The 23548-nt window shown below is 49.7% G+C and overlaps 1 protein-coding gene and 1 long non-coding RNA gene across 4 annotated transcripts in view; one reads left to right on the top strand and one right to left on the bottom strand.

Annotated features, from left to right (window-relative positions):
- Window positions 1-5222, top strand: part of LOC123379863 — a 38698-nt gene extending 33476 nt beyond the window's left edge. The window contains exon 2 of the long non-coding RNA XR_006584799.1: window positions 72-5222. This is a non-coding gene — a long non-coding RNA (uncharacterized LOC123379863). The remainder of the gene's footprint in view (window positions 1-71) is intronic.
- Window positions 2629-23544, bottom strand: CHAF1B (chromatin assembly factor 1 subunit B). 3 transcript variants are annotated; one of them, XM_006935899.4, is made up of 14 exons: window positions 23397-23542; window positions 22459-22652; window positions 21875-22007; window positions 19647-19764; window positions 18873-18976; window positions 16332-16428; window positions 14203-14287; window positions 12712-12805; window positions 9166-9235; window positions 8982-9073; window positions 7030-7192; window positions 5497-5859; window positions 3962-4056; window positions 2629-3407 (listed from the first exon to the last, which is right to left on the bottom strand). In XM_006935899.4, exons 2-14 carry the CDS (start codon window positions 22582-22584, stop codon window positions 3316-3318), a joined length of 1632 nt encoding a protein of 543 aa, XP_006935961.1. In that variant the 5' UTR covers window positions 22585-22652; window positions 23397-23542; the 3' UTR covers window positions 2629-3315. The 3 variants fall into 3 exon arrangements, with proteins under 3 accessions (XP_006935961.1, XP_019694956.1, XP_044892570.1); XM_019839397.3 differs by lacking the exon at window positions 5497-5859 and having other exon boundaries at window positions 23397-23544; XM_045036635.1 differs by lacking the exon at window positions 23397-23542 and having other exon boundaries at window positions 22459-22781.
- Window positions 23545-23548: the final 4 nt, after the last annotated feature.

A 23548-nucleotide genomic window follows, 5' to 3' on the forward strand; every position in this document is an offset into this window, starting at 1 on the left:
AGTGAGTGAATGAATGGAGATGGATACTCACATGTTACTTTCTTAACCCCCCCCTCCCACCCCAATTTAAGCCCTGCTCCTCTAGGACCAGCCACCAGGGACAGAAGCCAGCGTCCGGGGCCACTGTGGCCAAGTTGATTCCCAGCCTGGCAGGGCTGTGGCCTACATGGAAGGGGGCGGGGCTGTGTCGCCAGGAGCCCTACCTCTGGACGGATCCAGGGGGGACAGCGACCTCCAGTGGCCATGAGAGCTCACCTGAGAATACAGGTACCTGTTACTTCCACGGGGGAAGGTCGACCTGGTTTACCTCCAGCCCCTCAGTTTTTCTCACCTCTGTCCCACCTTTCCTCTTCACCCTCTGCCCTGCCAAGGTGGGCACAGTTGAGCTGTAAAGAAACTTCTTTTGGCGAAGTAACCTGTCCGAGGTCTGTGCCTCCCTTAGAGACACGCACACAACAGGTGTGAGGGAGCCGACTGGACTACAGCAGAGCAACAAAGGGAACGTGCGGGTGGGAAGGGCTGGGCCACCCGTCCTCTACCCTCCGTCCTCCACCGTCCATGCCTCCCTACTTGAAGTTTGCAGAGCCCAGGACTTGGAACCTACTTGTTGAAACGGACGCTGACAACTGTTTTGCTAAGAAGGGTTGACAGTACCATTGACGAGCAGATGTGAGCGCTCCCCCAAGGACAGCGGAAGTGGCCGCAGGGGCAGAAATGAGTGAGGACCGGCCGTGACGGACGTGCCTGCCCCCGGCGGCACACGCTCGGTCTCTGCCCGAGCGCCCTTGCCCCGGTGGGCACCCCGCCCGGAGGCCGCTGGCACAGTGGCTCGGGCCCGGTCACCCACTGTGGTGTGAGGAGGCACCAGGAATGGCCGGCAACACTGAGGAGCAAACACCCCGCCCGACGGCAGATCCCGGGTGGTGAGTCGGTTCTTACCGCCCGCCCTTCAGGCCGGGCTCCTTTTGCAGCAGGCTTCCCCGGGGGGGAACTAGCCGGATGGAAGCGGTTTTAGATCAGGACGCAGGGTTACACGGCTTGGGCTTTGTCGGCTGATTCTGTAACTTACATCCAGTGGCGGCTGACAACTGAGTCGTACCTGGAAACACTACCTCAGGCTAAAGGTGCTCCTGGTCTGCCCCCCACCACCTTGTTGCTGCACAAGAGACAGATGTGTAGACAAATACGGAGTCAGGCCAGGAAAGCAGGCTCCCTCACCGAGAACACAGGACCCATCATCGCACCTCCTTGCACAGGAATGGATGACCACGAAATATCCCTCACTCTAGCCTCAGGGGGGGAAAAAACTTCAAGTTTATTTTGAGAGCGAGCGGCAGACAGGGAGAGAGAATCCCAAGCAGGCTCCACAGTGTCCGCGCAGAGCCTGACCCCTAACCGCCTGAGCCGCCAGCTCCCCCCACTGCCCCAGGCGCCCCCAGCCTCAGGAAATTTAAAATGATCTTTCGTCTCTGAGGAGCCGATGGCGTCTCACACGTTATCTTTTCAAACACACAGCAGAGCTACCGTATTAGGGGTGCCAGTGAGGACAGAGAGTAAGCCAAGAAATGTATTTGAATAACCAGAAGAGATCACATGCGGGGAAAGCTTTCCTCTTAGGATTTCTCAGTCGTGGCCGGCCGTCAGAATTACTTGGAGCTCTGGGTGCCTGGGTGGCTCAGGGGGTTAAAGTGTCCGACTTTGGCTCGGGTCATGATCTCATGGCTCACGAGTTCGAGCTCCGCGTCGGGCTCTGCGCTGACAGCTCAGAACCTGGAGCCTGCTTCGGATTCTGTGTCTCCTCTCTCTGCCTCTCCCCCGCTCACGCTGTCTCAAAAATAAACATTAAAAACAAAATTACTCAGCTTTTCAAGAACCCTGACCACGCCCCCAGCCCCATCAGGCCACACGCTCTGGAGCAGGCACCCAGGTGACGGTATCCTTGTCACCTGTTTGGGTGATCTCAGTGTGCAGTGAAGGTTGAGAATCAGTGGTCAAAACAGATACCATTTGACATCTTAAAGTATCTTTATTCTGTGACCCACACCTGTGTCGTCATAGCTGTGCACACATTCACCGTCCCCCCGCCCCACCCCGTTCAGTCCACTGTGAATCATCCCTCGGGTGCCACTTTCCCATCTAGACGGGAAGCAGACTCTTCTTCTGGGTAACTAGGTTATGGATTAAGCAACAGATTGATCCTCTTTCTAATTCTTTCCTTTGTTGCTGCTGACCTGAGTTCAAAAGGGCACACTCCTCCACTCCTTGGCCACTTCCCGTCAGACTTGACTGGGGTTCCGTCTCTTCCAGACTGGGAAGAACGCCAGGGGTGGTGGGGGGAAGGCCTCGCTTGCACGACTCATGCTGTCCGCTATGCCAAAGTGGCAGGTGTCACACATCCTGAAATTCAACGGTAGCACCTCCTCTGGGTGAGAAGCAGCAGCGGGCGCTTCCAGACGGGGGTTCCACCCCGTTGCCGCAGGACCAGCAGCCACCGCGAGCACGTTTCCCAGGGACTGCCTCCTGTGGCCAGCACCTTGTGCACGCCCAGCCCCCAGGTCTGGTTCCCTCCCCGCAGGAGAGAACACACCCTCACCCGGAGATGGGGAAAGCAAAGGCAGAGGCAAAAACTGCTCAGGAAAAGTTCTTTTATTCTGAAAAATCAATCTGAAAAGTTAACCTATTTGGATACCAAACTCTAAAGGGAAATCTCCACTCTCTCCCTGGGGAAAAAAAAAAAGGAAATAAATATGCCAACATAGCAACACGGTTCCTTCCAGCAGGAAGAGGGTGGCAGAGTCCCATCTCGGACCCGTTTTTCCTACTTTATTCTCGCCAGCTTTCCAGCACGAGCATTTTTATTACCTTTACAGTCAGGAAACTAACTCCTAAAAACCAACTATTCAGAAGGGAACATCAGCAGAATAAACCTTCTCAAATAACTTTCTCCTCTCTCATGCCAGCTTTGGGAAGGGTCTGCTCGCAAAGCGTCTGCACTTTCCCTGTAAGTGTTTCAAGGACGGGCTCCCTGTTCCGCACTAGACAAGGCTGAACCGCTCCAGTTTCAGAAACTCAAAAGAAGATCCGGTCTATGAAAACGTTCACTGCTCCGAGGTAAGCATGTGTCTTGAATACAAGTGCAAACATAGTTCTGGAGAAAAACTGGTCCATGTGTATCTTCTGTTACAGTAAACAATTCACGAGTATCCATCAGGCTCCGCCTATTGCCACTGGTCTCCGGTGTCCCCGGCCTAGCCCCCCCTCTCTGTGCACGGGGGTCCCCAGACCTGGCAGCCTTCGAGCAGCAGACAGATCTCCTCAAGGCTCCAGACCTTGGGAACTTCCTTTGTGTTCACCAAGCCGAGGCCGCTTGGGCTCCGGAGGACTGTCCTGAGGGTCCCCGGGCGTCCCTAGAACATTAACAAGCGCAGGTTGGCAAGTAAGTGAACATTTGCTTAAAATTAAGAGCTGATACTCACAAAATAAATGTTGTGCCCAGACAAGATACCAAGGGTCCTATCTGAACATAAGGGAAAGGATCCGGTGGTTTTCAACTGGGGGCGATCTCACCTGGGCAATGTGTGGGGACACTGGAGAATGTCACAAGTTGGGGCGGGGGTAGGGGGAGAAATGGGTATCGGCATTCAGAGGTGCTAAGCACCCCACACTTGCAGGACAGCCCCCCCACACAGAATTATCTGACCCAGATTGTCAATAGTGCCCAGGTGGAGAACCCTGACCCTACAGCACCTCTGGAACCTGCCACCTACTCAGCTCCCTGAATGCCTGCGTGGAAAGGTACTCTCCCTGCCGAGAATAAACAGGCAGCCAGTGAATCTGAATGACGGTCTAATAAGATACATCCCTGCTTTCTCAGAACTGACTTAAAATTAGGTGGTTAATTTCCAAAAGAACAAAAGAGAAAGAATATCTTGAATTCTATTAAAATAACAGTATCACTTACCTGGTTCAGTTTCTTCTGTGGAAGGGGTGGAGATTATACTAATTGGTACAGAATTTGGTGGAGTCTCTGTCTTTAAGGGTAGTAAATTTATCCTCCTTAATTAAAAAAAAAAAAGTAGGAAAGAGGTACATGGTTCATTAGTATCCTAAGAATCATTTATGATGATGCCAAATTTCAAAACTACCCAAAAGAAACATTAAAAATTTTCAGCTAATCATACCATGTAGACATTAAATGTCGATGTGCCCACTTAGTAACTAAGGACTATGTTCATGTACTAAGTTCAATCATTAGGCTTAGGATAGTCAATCGCTAGTCACCTAAAAGTTTCAAAACCCGTGTTTTGTTGATCTGCAGTGGTATGCTGAACACATCACTGGACACCGCATATATAAGGCTAGCCGACAATGGTTTCTACTACGGAAAGCTCTGAAACACAGTTCTTGTTTAAAATCCAATCTTATTTTTCAACAACTATTTTTTTTTAAGTTACAACAGAAGACGACTCCAAGAAATTAAGAGGGGAAAGGTTTCATAAGAGTATTTGAAAGAACACCTTCCCACTCCCTTCCTCCACCAAAAAACACAGAAAAACAAAAAAACGTTGCTAGTCTGCAGAACTCAGACACCCGAGAAGAGCCGAACGCTCCATGTAATCCAGATTACAGACTGGCGAGTGAAGTCCCGGGCAGGGCAGAGGAAGCGAGACACGTGGTGCTTGTCATCTGCTCCCTCCCCAGGACTCCCACAGGATCAGACGGGGGACTTCCAGTCCTAGGAAGACCCCTGGACCCCAGCTGCCGTGCACAACAGAAGGGCTCTGTCTGCAGCACCGGCGGGGAACTCAGGCGGGCTCAGGAGCCAGAGTGACGTGAAGAGGGACAGAGACACCTGCAGCATCACCCGGGGACACGATCAGACCAGACGCTGCTTACCATGAGCCAGTCCACAGATGCAGTAAAAACTGCCTAAAGATGTTCCTTTCATTTTCCCGCCTGCTGCTCAGTGCCCATGACTGTTCTGGGCAGGAGAAAACAGGTGATGACTGGGGAACCGCTTCCTGCCTTAGGGGGCTGATAACCTAACAGGGAAAACAGAAGCCTAACCAAACTCCTGCTACTGAATGTGATATGTTATGACAGAGGAAGGGCTGCAGGGACATCCAGGGAGACTCCAGTGTCACCAGGGACGCAGATGGCTGGGGCTCCCGGAGGAAGGTAAGGGCAGAGAGGCCCCTAGGGCAGAGTGTGCTCAGGGCCCTGGCCTCCAGGGGCAAACTAGAGATTACGGGACAAAGGGTGAGGCAGGGCCAGTGGGAACGGCCCCAGAGGGCAGGCTGTGGCCAACTGTCTATAGGCCGCGCACAGGGGTCTGGAGCCGGCCTGAGAGGCAGAAGTGGGGACGCAGCGGAGGTCATGGTTAGCGAGGTCTCCGGCAGCAGTGTGAAGTACTTATGGCATTTCCCCCATGAAAGGTTGGTGGCTTCCTGTTGGCAAGCCGCAGGGACGATTTCTTCTTCCATCAGAGGTTCTTACCGGGGTGTTGTCTTGCTCCAGGCCTGCAGCGTGTTCAGAGTGACCCTCCGGGATGGGGGTGCTTTGGGATTCTGCGTGCTGGGCTGCAGGGCCTTCTTCTCCTCGGAAGGCGCTGCTGGGGCTGGAGATGGTCTTGCCTGAGGCGGGGGTGTGCAGGGGCTGCTGGGGGTCCCCTCTACTAGCCTGGGGCCTGGCGAAGACCCCTGGTGTGGCTGACTCTTCGTTTTCTTTGCTGTATCGGGAGTTCCCACGCTTAAAACCGGCTTCTCTTTCAAAGGCGTTCCAAGTTCATCCTTCTCGAATGTCACAAACGAACAGTAGCCATCCGTGGAAGAAATGGCCAGGAAGGCCCCATCGCTGGACCTTTGTTCCCCAAACAGGACAAAAGGTTAGAAACCGAACCCAAGTCTATGGGCCCCTCGTCAGGCTCTCAGGACTAGTGACACCACGGCAGTTCAAGCAAAATCATAGGCTTTGGGTGGTTGGTTTCCCAGGCACTGCAGTATCTCAGGACTGTCATCGAATTCACCTGGATGAAAGTGTGAGGACCTTTCCTTTTTTTGGTTTTTCTCCCCCCAAGATAAAACGAAAAGGAGAAAAAAGGCTATAAAGAGCAAGGAAGAGACGGTGGGGGAGCAGGCCCAGGCAGAGCTGGGCGCAAATCAGGAACCCAGGGGCTCGGAGGACCCCCACCGGCAGGAGGCAGAGTGCAAGGTGACTCCCTGGGTGCAGCTCTGGGTGCCAGGAGCTCATGGGTGCGGGCTTCCTGCAAGCCCAGAGGGCCTGGCAAGCCCCCAACAAGCAGAGAGCCCAACGGGTACCCCCTCCCTCAGTCTGAGAATCAGCGGAACCCCTGGGGCAACTGAATGGCATCATTCAGATGTTTCTGTTACAATAGGAAGCAGTATTATTGCAAATTAGAAACGGCTTTCCTTTAAAAAGAATTGGTAAGAGGTGCCGGGGTGGCTCAGTCTGTCAAGCATCTGACTTCAGCTCAGGTCACGATCTTGAGGTTCATGAGTTTGAGCCCCACTCACATCAGGGCTCCGCTGCAGCCTGCTTGGGATTCTCTGTCTCCCGCCCCCATTTGCATGGGCATGCATGCGTGCTCGCTCTCCCTCTCTCAAAATAAATAAACTTAGAAAAAAAGTTAAAAAAAAACCATTTTTTTTAGTGTTTATTTTTGAGAAAGACTGAGAGCCAGCAGGGGAGCATGCAGAGAGAGGGAGACACAGAATCTGAAGCAGGCTCCAGGCTCTGAGCCGTCAGCACAGAGCCCGATGTGGGGCTCGAACTCACGGACCACAAGATCATGACCTGAGCCAAAGTCAGATTCTTAACTAACTGAGCCACCCAGGCACCCCAGAAAAAAAATAGTTTTAAATAAACTTAAAAAAAAAGTTAAAAAAAATAATTTAAAAAAAAGAAAAAGAATTGGTAAACACCGGCCAAAAAAGCCACCTGTAGCGCTGGAATGCTCCCTGCCCCAAGGCTCTACTCCAGGCCCACCCTCCCTCACCACCGGCCACTCACCAGGAGACATCACTCAGGGTGTGGTAATGTATGTTAGACACGTAGCCAAAAGGGAACGGCTGCTGGGTGTCATACAAGAGCACAGAGTCTTCAGAAGCCACAGCAAACACCAGGCGGTAGGGCAGGTGCACGAGCTCCGTGCCCGGCTCCTGTGACGCTCTGTCTGCTCGGGTGAAAACAGGGACAAAGGGCGGAAAACAGAAGCCAGAGGAAACAAATTCCCAAAAGCCCTCTCTCAGGAGACGGAAATGACATCATTTTACTGAAGGCTAGTTTGCTATGTGCTTTACAAAAAAAAAAAAAAAAATCAGTCCTTTAATTTATATGGGAATAAAGGACAACCACACGTGACCTGATGAGGACACCGTGTCCTGATCCAAGACTCAGGGGCACCCAAGGTCCAAAAAGGTGGGGGTACAAAACAAAAAAACCTGTGAATAGAACAAGTCCTTTCTGATACGAAAAATAAGGGTAACCTAGAAACTTTTATTAAGGTGATTTCAAGCTTCCAGGTAATTACATTCATTCACATGAAAGGATTAAAAAGCTTAAAACAGCTGCTTCCAGCGTTGGAGGAAGAGGGACCTGACTTACCCTCCCACCTGAAGCAACTGAAATACCAGGCAAAATCTACAAAATAATGTTTTCCAAGACTTCTGACCATCAGGCACTGAGAACAGTGATCTCTGAGGGATGGGAAGTCAAAGAGGAAATCCTACATCCAGCTTGCTGCCTGGAGCTGCCAGGCCCCGGAGGGGGAGAGGTAGAGGATGAAGCAGGGAGGCCCGGGCAGCCGGAGTTCACAGGCACAGACCTACAGGCCCTCTCAGGTCTCCAGCTGAGCACTGATCAGCACTTGCAAGTGAGGAAACCACCCGAGGCGAGAGCAAGAACTACAGGAAAGAGAGAGTCATTCCCGAAGCTCACGCAAGGCCAGACAGAGCGTGTTCCTCCACCCAGAGTGGGAAACCTATTTCACGGGGCACCGATTACTCAGGCGGCTCTGCTTCTGCAGTGGGGAAATCAGCTCTGGACCACATGCTGCCGTGGTCCCACCGAACGAGGATAAGCGGCACGGTGTCTCCAAGTAACTTCACTGCCTCCCAGAACAAAGCTCAAGAATATTTATGAAAATATACCCAGCATCCACGGAGGTAAAATTCACAATGTCCGGCATCTAATGAAAAATTACTAGACATGCAAAGAAAATATGACCCACAATGAAGGAAAAAAAAATCAAAACAAATCCTTTGTACACAAAGTCATTAAAAGTTATTACAAAAACTATCCTACATGTTCAAGAGGAGGAAGGATGGAGTGTGTTAAGTAGAGACATGGGACACAGAGTACAGAAAACGGAAGTACTGAGAAGGAAAAAAGCAAGCAGATCGTCAGTAAACCCGGGACTAACCTCAAATGGCCTAACACGCGTGTAAGTGGAGCCCCTTGTGGGCAGGAAGGGGGATGACAGAAAAGACATTTGACACTGTAACGGCTGAAATTCCCCAAAGGTGATGAAAACTATAAACCCATAGATCTAAGAGTTCAATGAACCCCAAGCACAAGAAACCTGAGAAAATTTACACTAAGGCCCATCAGAATCCGACTAAAGCCCCTGATAATGAGAAAAACCTTGAGGGGAAAAAAAAAAAAACTAAAAAAAAACATTTTACTGCATAGGAAACGGATACTGAACGACCTTCAATCTGCTCTGGATTAAAAAAAATTACTTTCATTCCTTTAAAGGTGAAGCGAAGACAGCATATTCTAGACAGGATGAACACTGGACAATTTTGATAACCTCGGGCTTTGCTCCTGCTCTTCACGGTAACTCAACCGCACCAAACCCACAGAGCCGTGCCCCCCACGGGAGAAAGCCCACATCACAACCCCCGCAGCCTGGTGACCTGCCTCGGCGAAGACCTAACACAACCACCGTGGCTCTAACGTACCTGTTTCCACCACCGGCCTCAACTCAAAGTAGACAGGACAGCAGCGAACTGCAAGCGTCGCTTTGCCAGGACAGGGAAGGTGAGCGATGGGCCTAAAAGATCGGTCATGACCTTCTTAGAAAAGGGCACCGTTACTCACCAAAAACAAAAGGTAAACATTTCAACGATTTCTTCCACTGCATACCTTTTAAGATTCTTCCTGGAGAAAACATAGGTGGTATTTGTTACATTTTCTCCAGACTCCACACATCCAGCTGGGAAAGCAGGAAGAGAGAGAGAGAGGTGAGGTTTTATTAGACGAAAGAAGACACACTCAAGAGCATCCAACCCTGGCCTGTAAAACATTTCTCCCCATAGCCACGTGCCCTGGACAGTGTTTTTGTGACTGAGGACAAATACACATGGTCCCAGGCTGGGCTCAGCTCTTATTCCAGCTCTACCCACCTGTCACATCCCCCTGAGTGGCCCACCTGCTCGGGGGGGGGGGGGGGGGGGGCTTCAGGCCCGGGCAGGCCTCCGTCTGGGAGGCCAGTCACTTCCTGCTGGAGAAGCGCTCTCACTGTATCACCCCACTATGTCCGCTGGATTTGAGCTTGGCTGCCAGCCAGGGCCTGCCACTAGCCTTTCCCACCAGCCTGATGTGGCCAGGAGGCTGCCGGGAGACCCAGGCCTCCACTGCACCCCCAACCCATGAAGCAGCTGACCTTGCTCTGGGGGGAGCCCATGTTTGAGCTCTTCCACACTCACCCTGGGATGACCTTACAACCAGGCCAGACCCGGCCACAGAATGACTGTCAACCATACAGCAGTATCTTTCCTGATACACACACACACACATCATTTCACATGTGACCGTTTCGTCTCCGCTGGGGGGTGGGGAAGGGTGGGCAGAGACCCCGTCAAGTAGTCTCTTCGACTCAGCCCACCCTTCCAGCCCCACGTCCGCCATCTGAACAAACCACTGTGTCCTCTTTCCTCTTTGCTCGCACAACCAACAACCAGTTGCAACTCCATCGCGTATATATTCAGAGGGTGGGGCTTTTAGCCTAGTTCACAAAAACAGGATCTCGTTTATACCTTCGCTTCTGTTGCTCTGTTGGGTCAACCACCCGCAAAAGCTAACTTGGATGATGTATCTTCACTAGCTGCCCCATGTTCACTGGTATGAAAATGCCGTAATTCATCCACCCGTCTTGTTCATCGGTATTATTCTTCACTAGAAGCCATACTTGCAATAAATATCGTGGAAGATATACCTTTACATACTAGGTTTTCATTTCTTAAAGACAGAGTTTAAGACGGTAGGGGGTGGGGACAGAGGGGCTGAAAGGTACATGCATTTAACGGTTTCCAGACTGTTTTCTAAACTGGCTGTAACAATTCCCGTTCCTGCAGCAATACCCACATTCTGCATGCCCATCAGCCAGGGAGATTTGCACTTTTGTCTAGTCTGAAGAGAATAAAGAAATCCCTAATCGTAGGTCACTTTATTTTGTATTTCTCTATCACTGAGGGTCCAAACCTTTCCCTGTGGGCGCTGAACACGTGAATTTGCTCCTCTACAAACTGCCTTCTTGTTTCTTTCACTCATCTTTTTCTTCTGGGTTTTTCTTTTTCTCTCATCGATTTGGAAGAGCCGCTGAACGTGACACACGTAAGCTCTCTCTTTCCTGTCTCGTAAACGGTGTTTTCCAGTTCCATCACTTGTCGACTGATTTCGCTTGCTGGGCCTCCACCGTACAAAAGTTCACCGTCAAACGCAAACAGGCCCATCGTTCCAGAGCTTCCAGGATTCCGGTCTCCGTCTCTCTTCCCTGCCCCTAGGATGTCCTACATTTTCACCTTTTAGATTTAAGTATTGACTTCACCTGGAATTTATTTTCGTATGTAAGTGAAAAGTCCAATAGAATTTTCTTCCAGACAGCTGGACACTCTAGCACCATTCAGTCAATAATTCATTCTTCCCACTATATCAGGTTTCCTTATCTCGGGATCTATTTCTGGATTTTCTGTTCTGGTTCACTTTATCTGTTTATTCCTATACCAATAACCATATTGATTTGATAACAGTGGCACCATAGTATCTGTTGACATTTAGGAAAGTGCCTGCTCAAGTATTATTCCTATTTTTCATACTTTTAAATCTATTCTTGGGGCGCCTGGGTGGTTCAGTTGGTTAAGCGTCTCTTAGTTTTGGCTCAGTTCACAATCTCTCAGTTTCTAAGTTCAAGCCCCTCATAAGGCTCCATGCTGACTGTGTGGCGTCACCTGGGGACTCTCTCTCTCCCTCTCTCTCTGCCCCTCCCCTGCTCATGCTCTCTCTCAAAAATAATAAACTTAAAAAAAATTAAATCTATTCTTCAGCATTTATTCTCCTAACAGAGCTGGCAGGCTGTCCAACTAAAAGTAAACCAAAAGCCTCTAATAGGATCCTAATTAGAAATCAATGAGTATGTTAATTTTTAGAACTTGAGATCTCTATTCGTTCAGAACTTGTTTTACAATCTTCAATAAGATCTTCTAGTCTTCATAAAGGCTTTGTGCCTTTATTAAATTTTTTTCCCATGTTTTGTGGGGTTTGCATTATGAATGGAATAATTTTCCTTTTTATATTTCTAAGTGCATATTCCAGTATAGAAGATTTTTAAGTATTTCATAGATAGTATCCAGCCACCTTATCAGATTTTTTTTATTCTGATATTTTTAAATCTCTTGGATTTTCTAGAAACATAATCCTAACACCAAGGTTTCTTCTTTCCGATCTTTGTAATTTCATTCTCTCCTCTTCCTGCATGTATTAACACCACAAAGAATAATAATGGCAAAAGCAGACATCCATCTGATACCTGATTCTAACACAATATTTTTAAAGTGGTCATTTAGTAAAGATTTGTCACTGAGTTTAGTGAGCAACTTTTAATATACTTAGCAACCACCTGTTGCTGATCCTGAGACACCCCCTCCCCAGGCCAATGTCACTCCCACATGATCCCCGATGTCCTAAGGCATCACAAGTATGCATGTACAATTCACACCCTCTCGGGCCTCCTCTGCCCAACCAGGCTGGAATACTTAGTGGCCAACCTGACCTGTGCCCTCCTGTTTGGCCCAGCCCTGCGTTAGATGATCGCCTTCATACAAAAGATGGGACCGGAGCTACGGAGAGCAGAAGACATTCTTCTAAGAACACCCTGGCAATCAGTGCCCCGGCTGACGCTGCTAGGCTTAACATCATGCCTTCCTATAGACAATGAACCTGTCTTGTCCTTGCTGATTCTGCGGTTTCGTCATACTCAAGTTATTCCAACCAAACTTGTCCCTGCCGCAATAGACTGCTTCATTGAGAAAAGAAACAATAAACCTCTTTTAGCTTTAGCACTATGACCTCTACATACATGCCTAGTGAAAAGACATTAACATTTTTTTAAGTTAAATCTAAGAAAAATGTCTGTCACACTAGCCTAGTGGCTCCCCAACTTCTCTGCACATCAGAACTACTTGGAAATTTTTTTTAATTCCAAAACCTAGACCACACACACCCCGGACCAATCAGACCGTCTCTGCGGGTGGAACCCGGGGACCAGTGCTTCCTGAAGCTCCCCTGGAGGTTTCAATGTCTGAACAAGCTGGGGGGTCGCTACTTTAATCAGGATTCACTGAGCTGACAAGCGGCAACTGGAATCACCCACCGCTGCCATCACGCCTCAAATCGGAAGCTTGTCAAACCCACCTGGTGTGAGGAGCAAAGACCCATCAGGGGTAAAACTGAGTCTACGGAAGAATGACTTCATGCTGTCGTCGTGAAACATCCGGTAACTTCGGACCTGTGGCACACAAGTTTAAACATTAATCCAAATCTTTTTTTTTTTTTAATCCAAATCTTTACATTCACAATAACGGTTTACCACTTCCTTTTTTTTTCTGTCTTTATATAGTGTCATTTATTACACTCACGTAACAGGGGAAATATATTACAAATCAAATCACTCCAGACCGCAAGAGTGATCGCTCACAAAGATTAACTGCCCACCTGCGTTACAGAAAGTCGTATGTGCATACAGGTCTACGTGCATGTTTGTGGTTCTACAGTTATCTTTTTAAAAAGCCTCCGTGAGAACACCGTGCACTGTCAAGAGCGGTGTGTCTGGACAATGAGACCGGGGAGAAAAGCAGGATGATGTGTGCATCCACTTAGAACTTCCAACTTAAGGAACACCTCTTGGGGCGCCTGGGTGGCTCAGTCGGTTGGGCGTCCGTCTTCGGCTCAGGTCATGATCTCGCACTCCGTGAGTTCGAGCCCCGCGTCAGGCTCTGTGCTGAGAGCTCAGAGCCTGGAGCCTGTTTCGGATTCTGTGTCTCCCTCTCTCTCTGACCCTCCCCCGTTCATGCTCTGTCTCAAAAATAAATAAACATTAAAAAAAAAAAAAAAAGGAACACCTCTTATAAACTAGTCCGCTCTTAAACTGGTAGTCCCATCTTTTCAAACTTTTCTTGAACACCTGCGTGGAACGGTTTTTGCTCCCACTCACTGCCACTGGATAAACATGAAGCATTTAAGTCTCAAGGACCCAAAGACCCGGCATTACCCTCCTTACTGTACATGAGCTCCCCATTTTGTCAGCTCGTGGCCCGCTTGGCCCTGCCAGCTGCTTGAGGCCCAGGTTTGCACCACATCCCTTTTTGGTTCCAGTGACCAACCTGCTCCCTTTTGTCTAAGTGCCTGCCTCCATGGTCTTGATTCCTCTAGGACCGCTGGCTGGGTCCCCACGGTCCTGCAGGCAGCATTCGCTCTAAACCTGCCAAGACGGCCTACTGCCCGCTGCCACCTTCCTGCGGCATAGGGCCAGGTTTCCCTCGGTCAGACGCTCGCGACTCTCCCTACACCTCAGAATCCCAGAGGCCCTGCCTACCTCAAGCCAAGCGAATCACACACGCCTGGGGGGTGGGGGGCAGGCACACATGTCTCTTAATGCTTCCAGGCGACTCCACAGTGAGCTGGGGTTGGACACCTCTACCCACCATCGGCAGCTCTCCCCTGGCCCCCGGATGTCCCCATTTCCATGCAGACCAGCCCAACACACTAACTGAGCCTTGGCTGGACCTGAGGAAGCGCACGGTAGTTCAAGTGTCACGTGCCTGAGACCAGGGACTTAGCTGTAGGACACGGAGGAGCTCGTGACTTCCTGAAGCACTGCTAACACAGAAAGTCAACACTTCATACCTCTCCTTCGGCCCCTATTCCAGACAGCATCTTTGAGACATTAAAAGCCACACGTTTCTTCTGGGTGCTGTACACCCTGAGGATCCTAAAGAAAGAAAAACATTCTGACTGATCTCTTCTAGTGAACGAAGTGTTCCACACAGAAACAATCTAGCATCAAAACTGCAGGCCGATTAGACCAGGTCAGCCTCCAAGACCATTTATGACTGTCCCACTTAACTCATTATGACAGAAGCAAACCACCCAAAGGAGGTCACTAATGAAGTGAGGAAACGGGCCAGAACTTCACTTTTTATCGAGTGTTTCAACTTGTCAAGTAAGATGCTCGTCAGGCCTCGCCTTTTCAGGCTTTGACACTTGGCCCAGGGGCAGTTTGTAGGACTGCAGTGACATTTCTCTTGTATCGAACGGTCTCACCCTCAGGGATTTGCAAGTCAGGAAAACACCAACAGATAAATTTGCTTCTTGCTAATTCGCATTATTCCCACTAGCTAATCAGGTCATTTCACTCCCAACTGCCCGAATAAAACATACAGATCAGAAAATAAATGTACGTGGAACGTAACAGGAGATGCTTCGATTCAAAAACACTAACTCGTCCACACTGCTGGGCCGTCTGAAATCAAACATGTTATGATTAAAAGAAGTTGGAAAAATACTCAAAAGGATGACCTTGACTGATGAGTAGTACACCCACCACCTCTGATTCTTAGTTCTTTGTTCCAAGAATACGATTAAATGAATGATGCCAGTAAACACCACAACAAACCTTCTTTCGGGAAAGACGAAATATTCTATTTTTACATTAACTTAAATGGAGTCATTGAAATGACTGCAGTAGTAAACTATAATCAAAAAATGAAAGAAAGATGCCTGGCTGGCTCAGTTGGTGGGGCAGGAGACTCTTGATCTCAGGGTTGTGAGTTCAAGCCCTGCGGTGGGTGTAGAGATTACTTATAAATAAAATCTTTAAAAAAAAAAACAAAAAAACACGAAACACCCAGGGACACCTGGATGGCTCAGTCAGTTAAGCATCCCACTCTCGATTTCGGCTCAGGTCACGATCTCATGGTTGTGAGTCTGAGCCTCACATTAGCGCAGAACCTGCTTGAGATTCCCCCTCTCTTTCTCTCTCAAAATAAACAAACTCAAAAAAATAAATAAACAGGGGCGCCTGGGTGGCTCAGTCGGTTACGCGTCCAACTTTGGCTCAGGTCACAATGTCGAAGTTCATGGGTTTCAACCCCGTGTCAGGCTCTGTGCTGACAGCTCAGAGCCTGGAGCCTGTTTCAGATTCTGTGTTTCTCTCGCTCTCTGACCCTCCCCGGCTCATGCTCTGCCTCTCAAAAATAAATGTTAAATTTTTTTCTTTTTTAAAGAAAGGAGGAGGGGAGGGAAGGGGAAGGGAAAATTCCAACCCAACCACTAGCAACCCCTTCTTACAGAAGTCGTATTTATAAAAGACTTTTTTTATTTTTTTTATTTTTTATTTTTTTTTCAACGTTTTTATTTATTTTTGGGACAGAGAAAGACAGAGCATGAACGGGGGAGGGGCAGAGAGAGAGGGAGACACAGAATCGGAAACAGGCTCCAGGCTCTGAGCCATCAGCCCAGAGCCTGACGCGGGGCTCGAACTCACGGACCGCGAGATCGTGACCTGGCTGAAGTCGGACGCTTAACCGACTGCACCACCCAGGCGCCCCTATAAAAGACTTTTTTTAAACGTTGCCTATGAACGAGCCCCGCTTCTCTCTCTCTCTGCCTCTCACAAGATTCTCTCTCTCCCTCTTTCCTTGCCTCTTGCTCACTTATGCCCTCTGTCTCAAAAAAAAAAAAAAAAACAATAAACAAATGTTGTCCGTGAAATTCAAATGCAATTCAAAACTCCCTCTACATTCATTCACCCATTCAATAAAGATTTGCTAAGTACTACATATAAGGCACTTGCCCGAATTAGTTTCCACTTTCACGTTACGGTGGGAGAGTAACAGTAAAACCAAATGCTTGACATGAAACCAAGAACAAGAAGCAAAGCTAGACCGGGCTTCAGATTGGTAAATGGTGATGAAAATCCCTCTGCAGGAAATTTCAAGCCAGCAGAGAAGACAACTTGCCAAATCCTGACGTACCTGTCACAGCTCAGGGTGGCAACATACTGACCCAAGGGGTCCCAGGTTACTCCTTGGACGTAACTTTTATGTTCATTAAAGATAGAGATCTTCTGTCCTGCGAATAAAGCACATGACAGCTTTACTAAAGCCTACTCGAGCACAAGCAAAGTACAGTTTAAGTATTGCGCCCTTCATACCCTCCTGTCACTTAGCAGGCGCCGTGTCAGGCTCTTGGGGGACAAAGGGGACTTTACACGGCCCGCACTCCCCAGGAGCCTGCTGCTTTGGGGGAGGGACACACCATCAAAAGGCAAGCCAGCTGAGCATGGTATAGACAGGGCAGCTGAGAGGCCACGGTGAGGGTCGGCAAGGCACGAGCTGAGGTCAGCTCTCCCTACAGGGCAGGGTGAGGGGGGCTATGAAGGAGGTTTTGTAAGCCGACCCTCGGCACACGGAACAATGGGTCACTGAGAAGTCTACAGGGTGAGGTCCAATGCCAAAACGGCAAGACGAGGACAGGAGGTTTATGACAGCGACCCTCATGTATCAGGAAAAGGTTCTGGGAATTCGAGGTGCAGCCGAGAGGAACACTCGGCTGGGAAGCGACCTGCATCGTGAAGACAAGACGGAGGGTCACAGAGGACACAGGAAGCACCACTAGTTAGGAGGGGACAGCAGGCCAGGTGGGAGGCAAGGGCCGGGCAAAGCCAGCAGCGATGGAAAAGGGACTCTGTGGAGCACACAAAGTCCCAGCACACAAAGATTACCCAGATAAAAAGCAGAGACAGTTACGGAACCCTGGCCATTCTCAAAAACCAAACAAACAAAAACAACCCAAATGGCTCTTCTCTGCAGAGGGGTCTACACTCCTGGGACCCTGGGACCCGCCCTCCATGTGAAATGCAGCGAGGGTGCTTCAGGCTAACTTTCCTTCCCCCTCGCCTTCTTGCCAGTGTTTTTGGGGGTCTGTGAGAGTAAGGTGGCCTGCAGCCGGGTGACAGCATCTTCTCAAACGACCCTGAGTTTTACAACAGAGGCTTTTTTTTTTTTAATTTTTTTAATGTTTATTTATTTTTGAGAGAGTGAGCGAGAGAGAGCATGAGAGGCGGAGAGGCAGAGAGAGAAAGAGACACAGAATCCGAAGCAGGCTCCAAGCTCTGAGCTGTCAGCACAGAGCCCGACGTGGGGCTCAAACTCACAGAGTGCAAGATCATGACCCGAGCCGAAGTCAGAGGCCCAACTGACTGAGCCACCCAGGGGCCCCTCTTTTTAAAGTTTATTTATTTTGAGGGAGACAGAGCATGAGCAGGGGAGGAGCAGCGAGAGAGGGAGAAAGTCCCAAGCAGGCTCTGCCCTGTGAACGCAGAGCCCGACACGGGACTCGATCTCATGAACCATGAGATCATGACCTGAGCTGATCAAGAGTTGGGGACACTTAACCGACTGAGCCACCCAAGTGCCCCACAAGAGGCTTTTTAACCCACAACTGCTATCATTAGGTCAGTGTGTGAGTAGGGTTTTCTGAAGCGGGACTTTCTGCGGGATCTGTCCTGCCTCACAAGCAGCTCCCCGCAGGGCCTCTGCACTGGCTGCTCCCACAGGCTGGAGCCTCTTCCCTGCCGCATTCAAGTCTTGGAGCAACCTTCTCCGATCAGCCTTTCACTCTGCGGCCCCTTCCCAGCGCCATCACTACTGACACCCCGCTAGATGGCAGCCACGATCATGTAGGATATCAAGACCTGGCAACGTTCAAGGTCATTACAACTGGCTTCAGGGAGCTGCTGGGTGGACTGTCCATGCACACGGTGAAATTATCCAAGGCAATGGCCAGATGTGGGGAAGAGAAGAAGACAGGGACACTGGCCCTCCATTCTGCCCAAGTCAGGGACTAGGTAGAACATGACAGAGGTGAGGTGAGACAGAGGGGGTCTGATTGGATGGCAGGTGGCAGGGACCTAAAGCGGACAGAGACTGTCACTGAGTGGATAAACCGGATGTGCAGGCAGCGTGGTGGGATGCCCGCTCCGCCCTGACTCCCCCCCAGGGCCCTCGGGCTGGGGGAGAATCCGCAGCCTGCAAAAAGGGCAGGCAAAGCATTTCACGGCAATTTTTACAACTTCTCACGTGTCTCGTGTCTCCCCAAACAGAAAACAGGTCCTGTAAAACAGTGAGGTGTCCTCGGCTGTCCTCTGTCTCCTCAAACGGATGCCAGCTCCTACCTCTCCCAACACTGACCATTCAATGCCCCATCATGACGACGTGCTAAACTTCCTGAGATCCTAAGTTCTGCAAAGGCAGGCATTAGCCCTGCCCCCAACATGTCTACACCCCCAAGCATGTGGGATGGACCTTGCTTTGGCACCAGTAACTCAGAAACCCTCATACACGTGACCACTCTGATTTGGATCCATGATACAGGAGGCTAATCCCTACCCTGTTGAGCCAAATACCTATTTTAGTTCACTAAAGAAACTCTTATGCCATGAAAGGTCAAGTAGGTTAGCTTTTTAGACCCTTAGAAAGTCCTTCCCCTGACAAGAACAGAAACGTATTGGCTACCTTTACTGACATCCCATATGATGGCCGTGTTATCCACAGAGGCAGAAGCCATTAGATTCCCGTCAGTTGCCCAGCAAATATCGTACACATCTTCCAAGTGGCCTCTACAATCCAAAGAAGAAAAAGAAAAAAACATCAAAAACTTGTAAGCAAACTCAGAGACCATACACGAGAATAGGATTTTAGCGGTGGGGGGGCTCCTGGGTGGCTCAATGGACTCTTGGTTTCAGCTCAGGTCATGGTCTCACAGTTTCGTGGGTTTGAGCCCCATGTTGGGCTCTGCGCTGGCAGCGTGGAGCCTCCTTGGGATTCTCTCTGTCTCTCTCTCTCTCTCTCTCTCTGCCCCTCCCCTGCTCGTACTCTGTCTCCAAAGTTTAAAAAAATATTTTAAAAAATAGGATTTTAGAAACTTCCACTGGAACTCTATTAGCTGCAGCTATAATCTACCACCTTCAGAGGTACTTGTATCTTTGTAATTGATTCAATCTGACTAAAGAAAATTTTACAGCAGAAATAAAATCCATTTTAATCATGTTTCTAGCTTTTAAAATGATTCTCTTATCTCTGCCTTGTGTAAGTAAAAGGTTTAAGTACGATATAAGTCAAAATGCAGGACTCCTAATCTCAGTCAGGGCTGTGAGTTCAAGCCCCATGTTGGGCATACAGCTTACTCAAAAGAACATTTTTTTTTTTTTTTAAATAAAAAAATGCATGTGAGTTTAATGCTCTCAGAGCAGTTAGATAAGGCACTCCCATGGTCCCTGTCCAAGTTACCTCAGGGTTTTTACGACAGTCCAATTCTCCTTGTTCAGCTGGGCCTCATCATCATCCTGAAAAGCAATCTGTTCTGGCTCCTTATTATCATTCACCTTCCACAACAGGATGACGGCATCTGTGGAGTGATTCAGTGAAAGATAAGCCACGCTTTTTGCATGCTCCTTCATTTCTGGGCTTTTAGGGCTTGAAGTCCTATTTATGTTGTTCAACAGACAGTATGGTCACAATGACGGACTTCTAAGAATTTCGACAGGAAAAACAGGTTTGCCTTCTGATCTAAAACTCCAGAATCTGGGGCGCCTGGGTGGCTCAGTGGGTTAAGCGTCCGACTCTTGGTTTCAGCTCAGGTCGTGATCTCACGGTTCATGAGTTGGAGCCCCTCATCGGGCTCTGCACTGACAGTGCACAGCCACCTTGGGATTCTCTCTCTCCCTTACTCTCTGCCCCTTCCCTGCTCATGCACACTGTCCCTCTCTCTCAAATAAGATAAACCTAAAAAAAAAAAAAAAAACCAACCTCTAAAATCAAACTCACACCAGATTAAGTGTTATACAAGGTCAAATTAAACAGAAGGGTCCCCAGGCCAGCAAAACACCACTGCAAAGTGGCTGACTACCTTCACAAATCCTAAGGCATAACCTATGAATGGCTGAATAGGAAAAAACAAAGAGCCACAAAGAGCCACCGGCAAGGACTGGCAAATGGTTCCTGTGTAACCTTCAGTAGGACTTAGCATCTCGACTCCTCAGTCACTTGACCTGTAAAATGGGGGTAACCGCATACCTATCTCATAGGGCTGTCTCAAGGATTAAATGAGTTAATATGCATAAAGCACTTATAACACAATGCCTTGCACAAAGTAAGCCACGGACACATTAGCTACACATACAGATGCAGCAGGTATCTTGGCCTGACGTCATCAATTGTCTGAGTGCTATAAGCCCTTGTGCTCTGACCCCAAACTCACCACCTAAGCCTGAGCACCTCTTGGCCTCCCTCTGAATGCCAGTAGGACAATGAGCGCACCAGCTGTGTGGGCACACGTGTTCTCACTCCAAGTGCACCGGAATCCCAGGAGCTTGGTGGAAAGGAGATCAGCCTGGACACTGACAAGTGGACACTCTCCACCGTTAACAGGTTTCTGGGCCCCCAAAGCCAAAGGGCTTTGCCCAACAAGTGCTGCCCTGTACACCCTCTCAGAAGACAGCCTGTCAGCCTCCCCCAGGGACAGTCCCCACTTCCCACCTTTCCCTCTGTGCACAAACACCCTGGACACCATGGCACTGAACTTAACCAGGTGTCTTTCCTCCTCCTGCAAAGTCTGTGATTTCTGTTTTATTTTGTACTAACTTGTAGACTGTTCTGGTGTCAAAGCGTGGGAAAACGATTTACTTTTTAGTAAAACCATAAGGAAAAAGGAAGAATGAGTTAGTAAACTGCTTAGGAAAAAGTCCCAGTTTTATGGGTTTAACATTTAATATTGTGAAGATGGCCACGTATCCCAAATAAATCTACAAATTCAAGGCAATCTTTATGCCACGTAAACACAAGCAGAAAATAGGAGTCAATATATTCCCAGGAAACAAACATAATTTAGAGGATCATTCAGACAATACTCCCCCAGCGAATCAATTAATTACAAAGAGATGTGGGAAAGGCTGTGATCACTTAGATACTAAACTAGCAATCAAAGCCAGGACAGGGGTGTTGGGACTCTGACAAAATGGTGGGCACCTTCCTACTTGCCTCCACCGGGCAGCGGATCCTGGTGAAAGTTGGGGAGGGGCCATTGTCAAACAGGTCTTTTCGGGTTAAGCTTACTGTCTTCCATCCCCTCGTGCTCCCCAGAATGCTATTTTACTATCTAAATGACACACTGAGGTCAAATGACCCCTAAAATGAAAAAGTGGTACAGGAGCACCTGGGTGGCTCAGGCGGTTAAGCGTCCAACTTTGGCTCAGGTCATGACCTCACCGTTTGTGAGTTTGAGCCGTGCGTCGGGTCGGGCTCTATGCTGACAGCTCAGAGCCTGGAGCCCACTTCAGATCCTGTGTCTCCCTCTCTCTCTGCCCCTCCTCCGCTCGCACGCTCTCTCTTTCAAAAATAAATGAACATTAAAAGAAAAATTTTTCTTTAATCACACCTAGCTCAAATCTCACTATTTAACGTGAGACACACAGGTATCTGGTTTCTAAGGAATTTTGAAGGATAATACTAGTACTCACCATCTCCTCCTGATGCTAAAATTTCCCCATTCGGAGAAAAACGCACGACATTGACAGCTTTGGTATGGCGGGCAAGATTGGACAAAAATTCAACAATGGCCTTTCCATCGGGTCCTTTTTCCACCTTCCAGATCTGTTGATACCAAAACATTCATTCAGGGAAACATACAGTGAGCACTTACCAATCTGTGCTTACTAAAACAACACTGTGCTTAGTTTCAGTAAGAAAATGGTTTTTCTTTTGAAACGTAAAATGGAACTTTGCTCTGAAACATAAACCAGCAACCCCATGGCTTGCTGCCCTCCCTCCTTCCTCTTTCTCCTGCAAACCGTTCCCCAACAGGAACTGGCTCAGGATTCTTAAAAATAATGAGCCTCCCGTTTACCAATCTGGGAAACATTACTCAAGGAACAAAGCTTTCTTTTGCTTTCATGGTTCACTCAAGGCCCGGAGATTTCATCCCTCTGGGCTAGATGACGGATTGGTTTGAGTTTGTTGACTTTTGTTTCAAAGAAAAAAATGGAGAATGCATATGCACCCTCAGTAGTGCTTCTCAGGGCCTTTCTCTCTCCGCCCCACTTACCCTAACCGCCGTGTCTACACCGGCCGACGCCAGTCTGTGGATCCTCCCGGCGGTGCCATGCTGGAAGTCCAGGCTATACACCGGCTCCTTGTTGTGCCAGGCTATTTCGCAGGTAATGACTTTCATCCTCCCGAGTCTTGATGGAGCAACACAAATCCGTCGGGCACCGTTCTTTACCCAAAGTCAGAGGAAAGCTGAAAATCGTCGGTAATGAACTAAATATTATAGCAGGAAAGGTGTACTGAACACTTATCATGAGCCAGGAGCCCTGCTAACCATTAAAAATGCACGCTGTAGTGGGAAAGGATGTTAGTGTTGACCTCTAATGTAACACCTTGCAGGTTCACCTAAAATGCTTCGCTGAGCCGCGGCGGTTGGAAGTTTATTCTACTGCTAGGTCCGGAAAGAGCAAAATGGAACACCCAGGCAGAGGAAATCGAGGGGCCGACCCTACGGCGCGACCGCCCCCGCTTAGTGGGGGTTGGAGGGCGTTCGGGGAGAGTCAGGGGCCGGGTCGCGCGGCGGAAGGGGCTGCCCAGGGCTAGCGGCCTCCCGGGAGAGGCTGCCGGGGCAAGTGGACAGCTTGGGGGGTCAGGGGGCTTCGAGAGACACCCACTTCCCAGGCGGCTGGGGCCGCCAGGAGGAGAGGGTCGCCCAGGGTAGAAAACCGAGGCGAGGGAACCAGAGGGGACATCCCCCCACCCCCCGCCCCGTTCCCAGGCCGCACGGGACCAAGCGCTCGGCCGGAAAGCCGAAAGCGGGCCTGGCGGGGAGGAGGCCGCACGGAGCCGGGGCGGGGAGCCGCAGAGCGCGCAAACGCACGCCGTCCGGAGCTGTGCCGGGACCCCGCGGCCCGCCCTCAGCGAGACCCTCTCGCTCTCGCTCGGCCCCGCGGGGAGACCGTGGGGACGCCGGAGCCGGCGCCAGGGAAGCAATACCTGCAGGGACGCGGTCGGTCGGCTGCACAGCCAGCTCCCGCCGCCGCTTACGCTTCTTCCCGCGCGCCACAGGCCCCGCCTCAGGGAGGGCGGGGTTCCAGGTACGACCCGCCTCTTTGTAGGCGGGATTCTCGGGGAGCCCCGCCTTCGCA

This window comes from Felis catus, chromosome C2, assembly GCF_018350175.1.
Source record: "Felis catus isolate Fca126 chromosome C2, F.catus_Fca126_mat1.0, whole genome shotgun sequence".
NCBI classification, from domain to species: Eukaryota; Metazoa; Chordata; class Mammalia; order Carnivora; family Felidae; genus Felis; species Felis catus.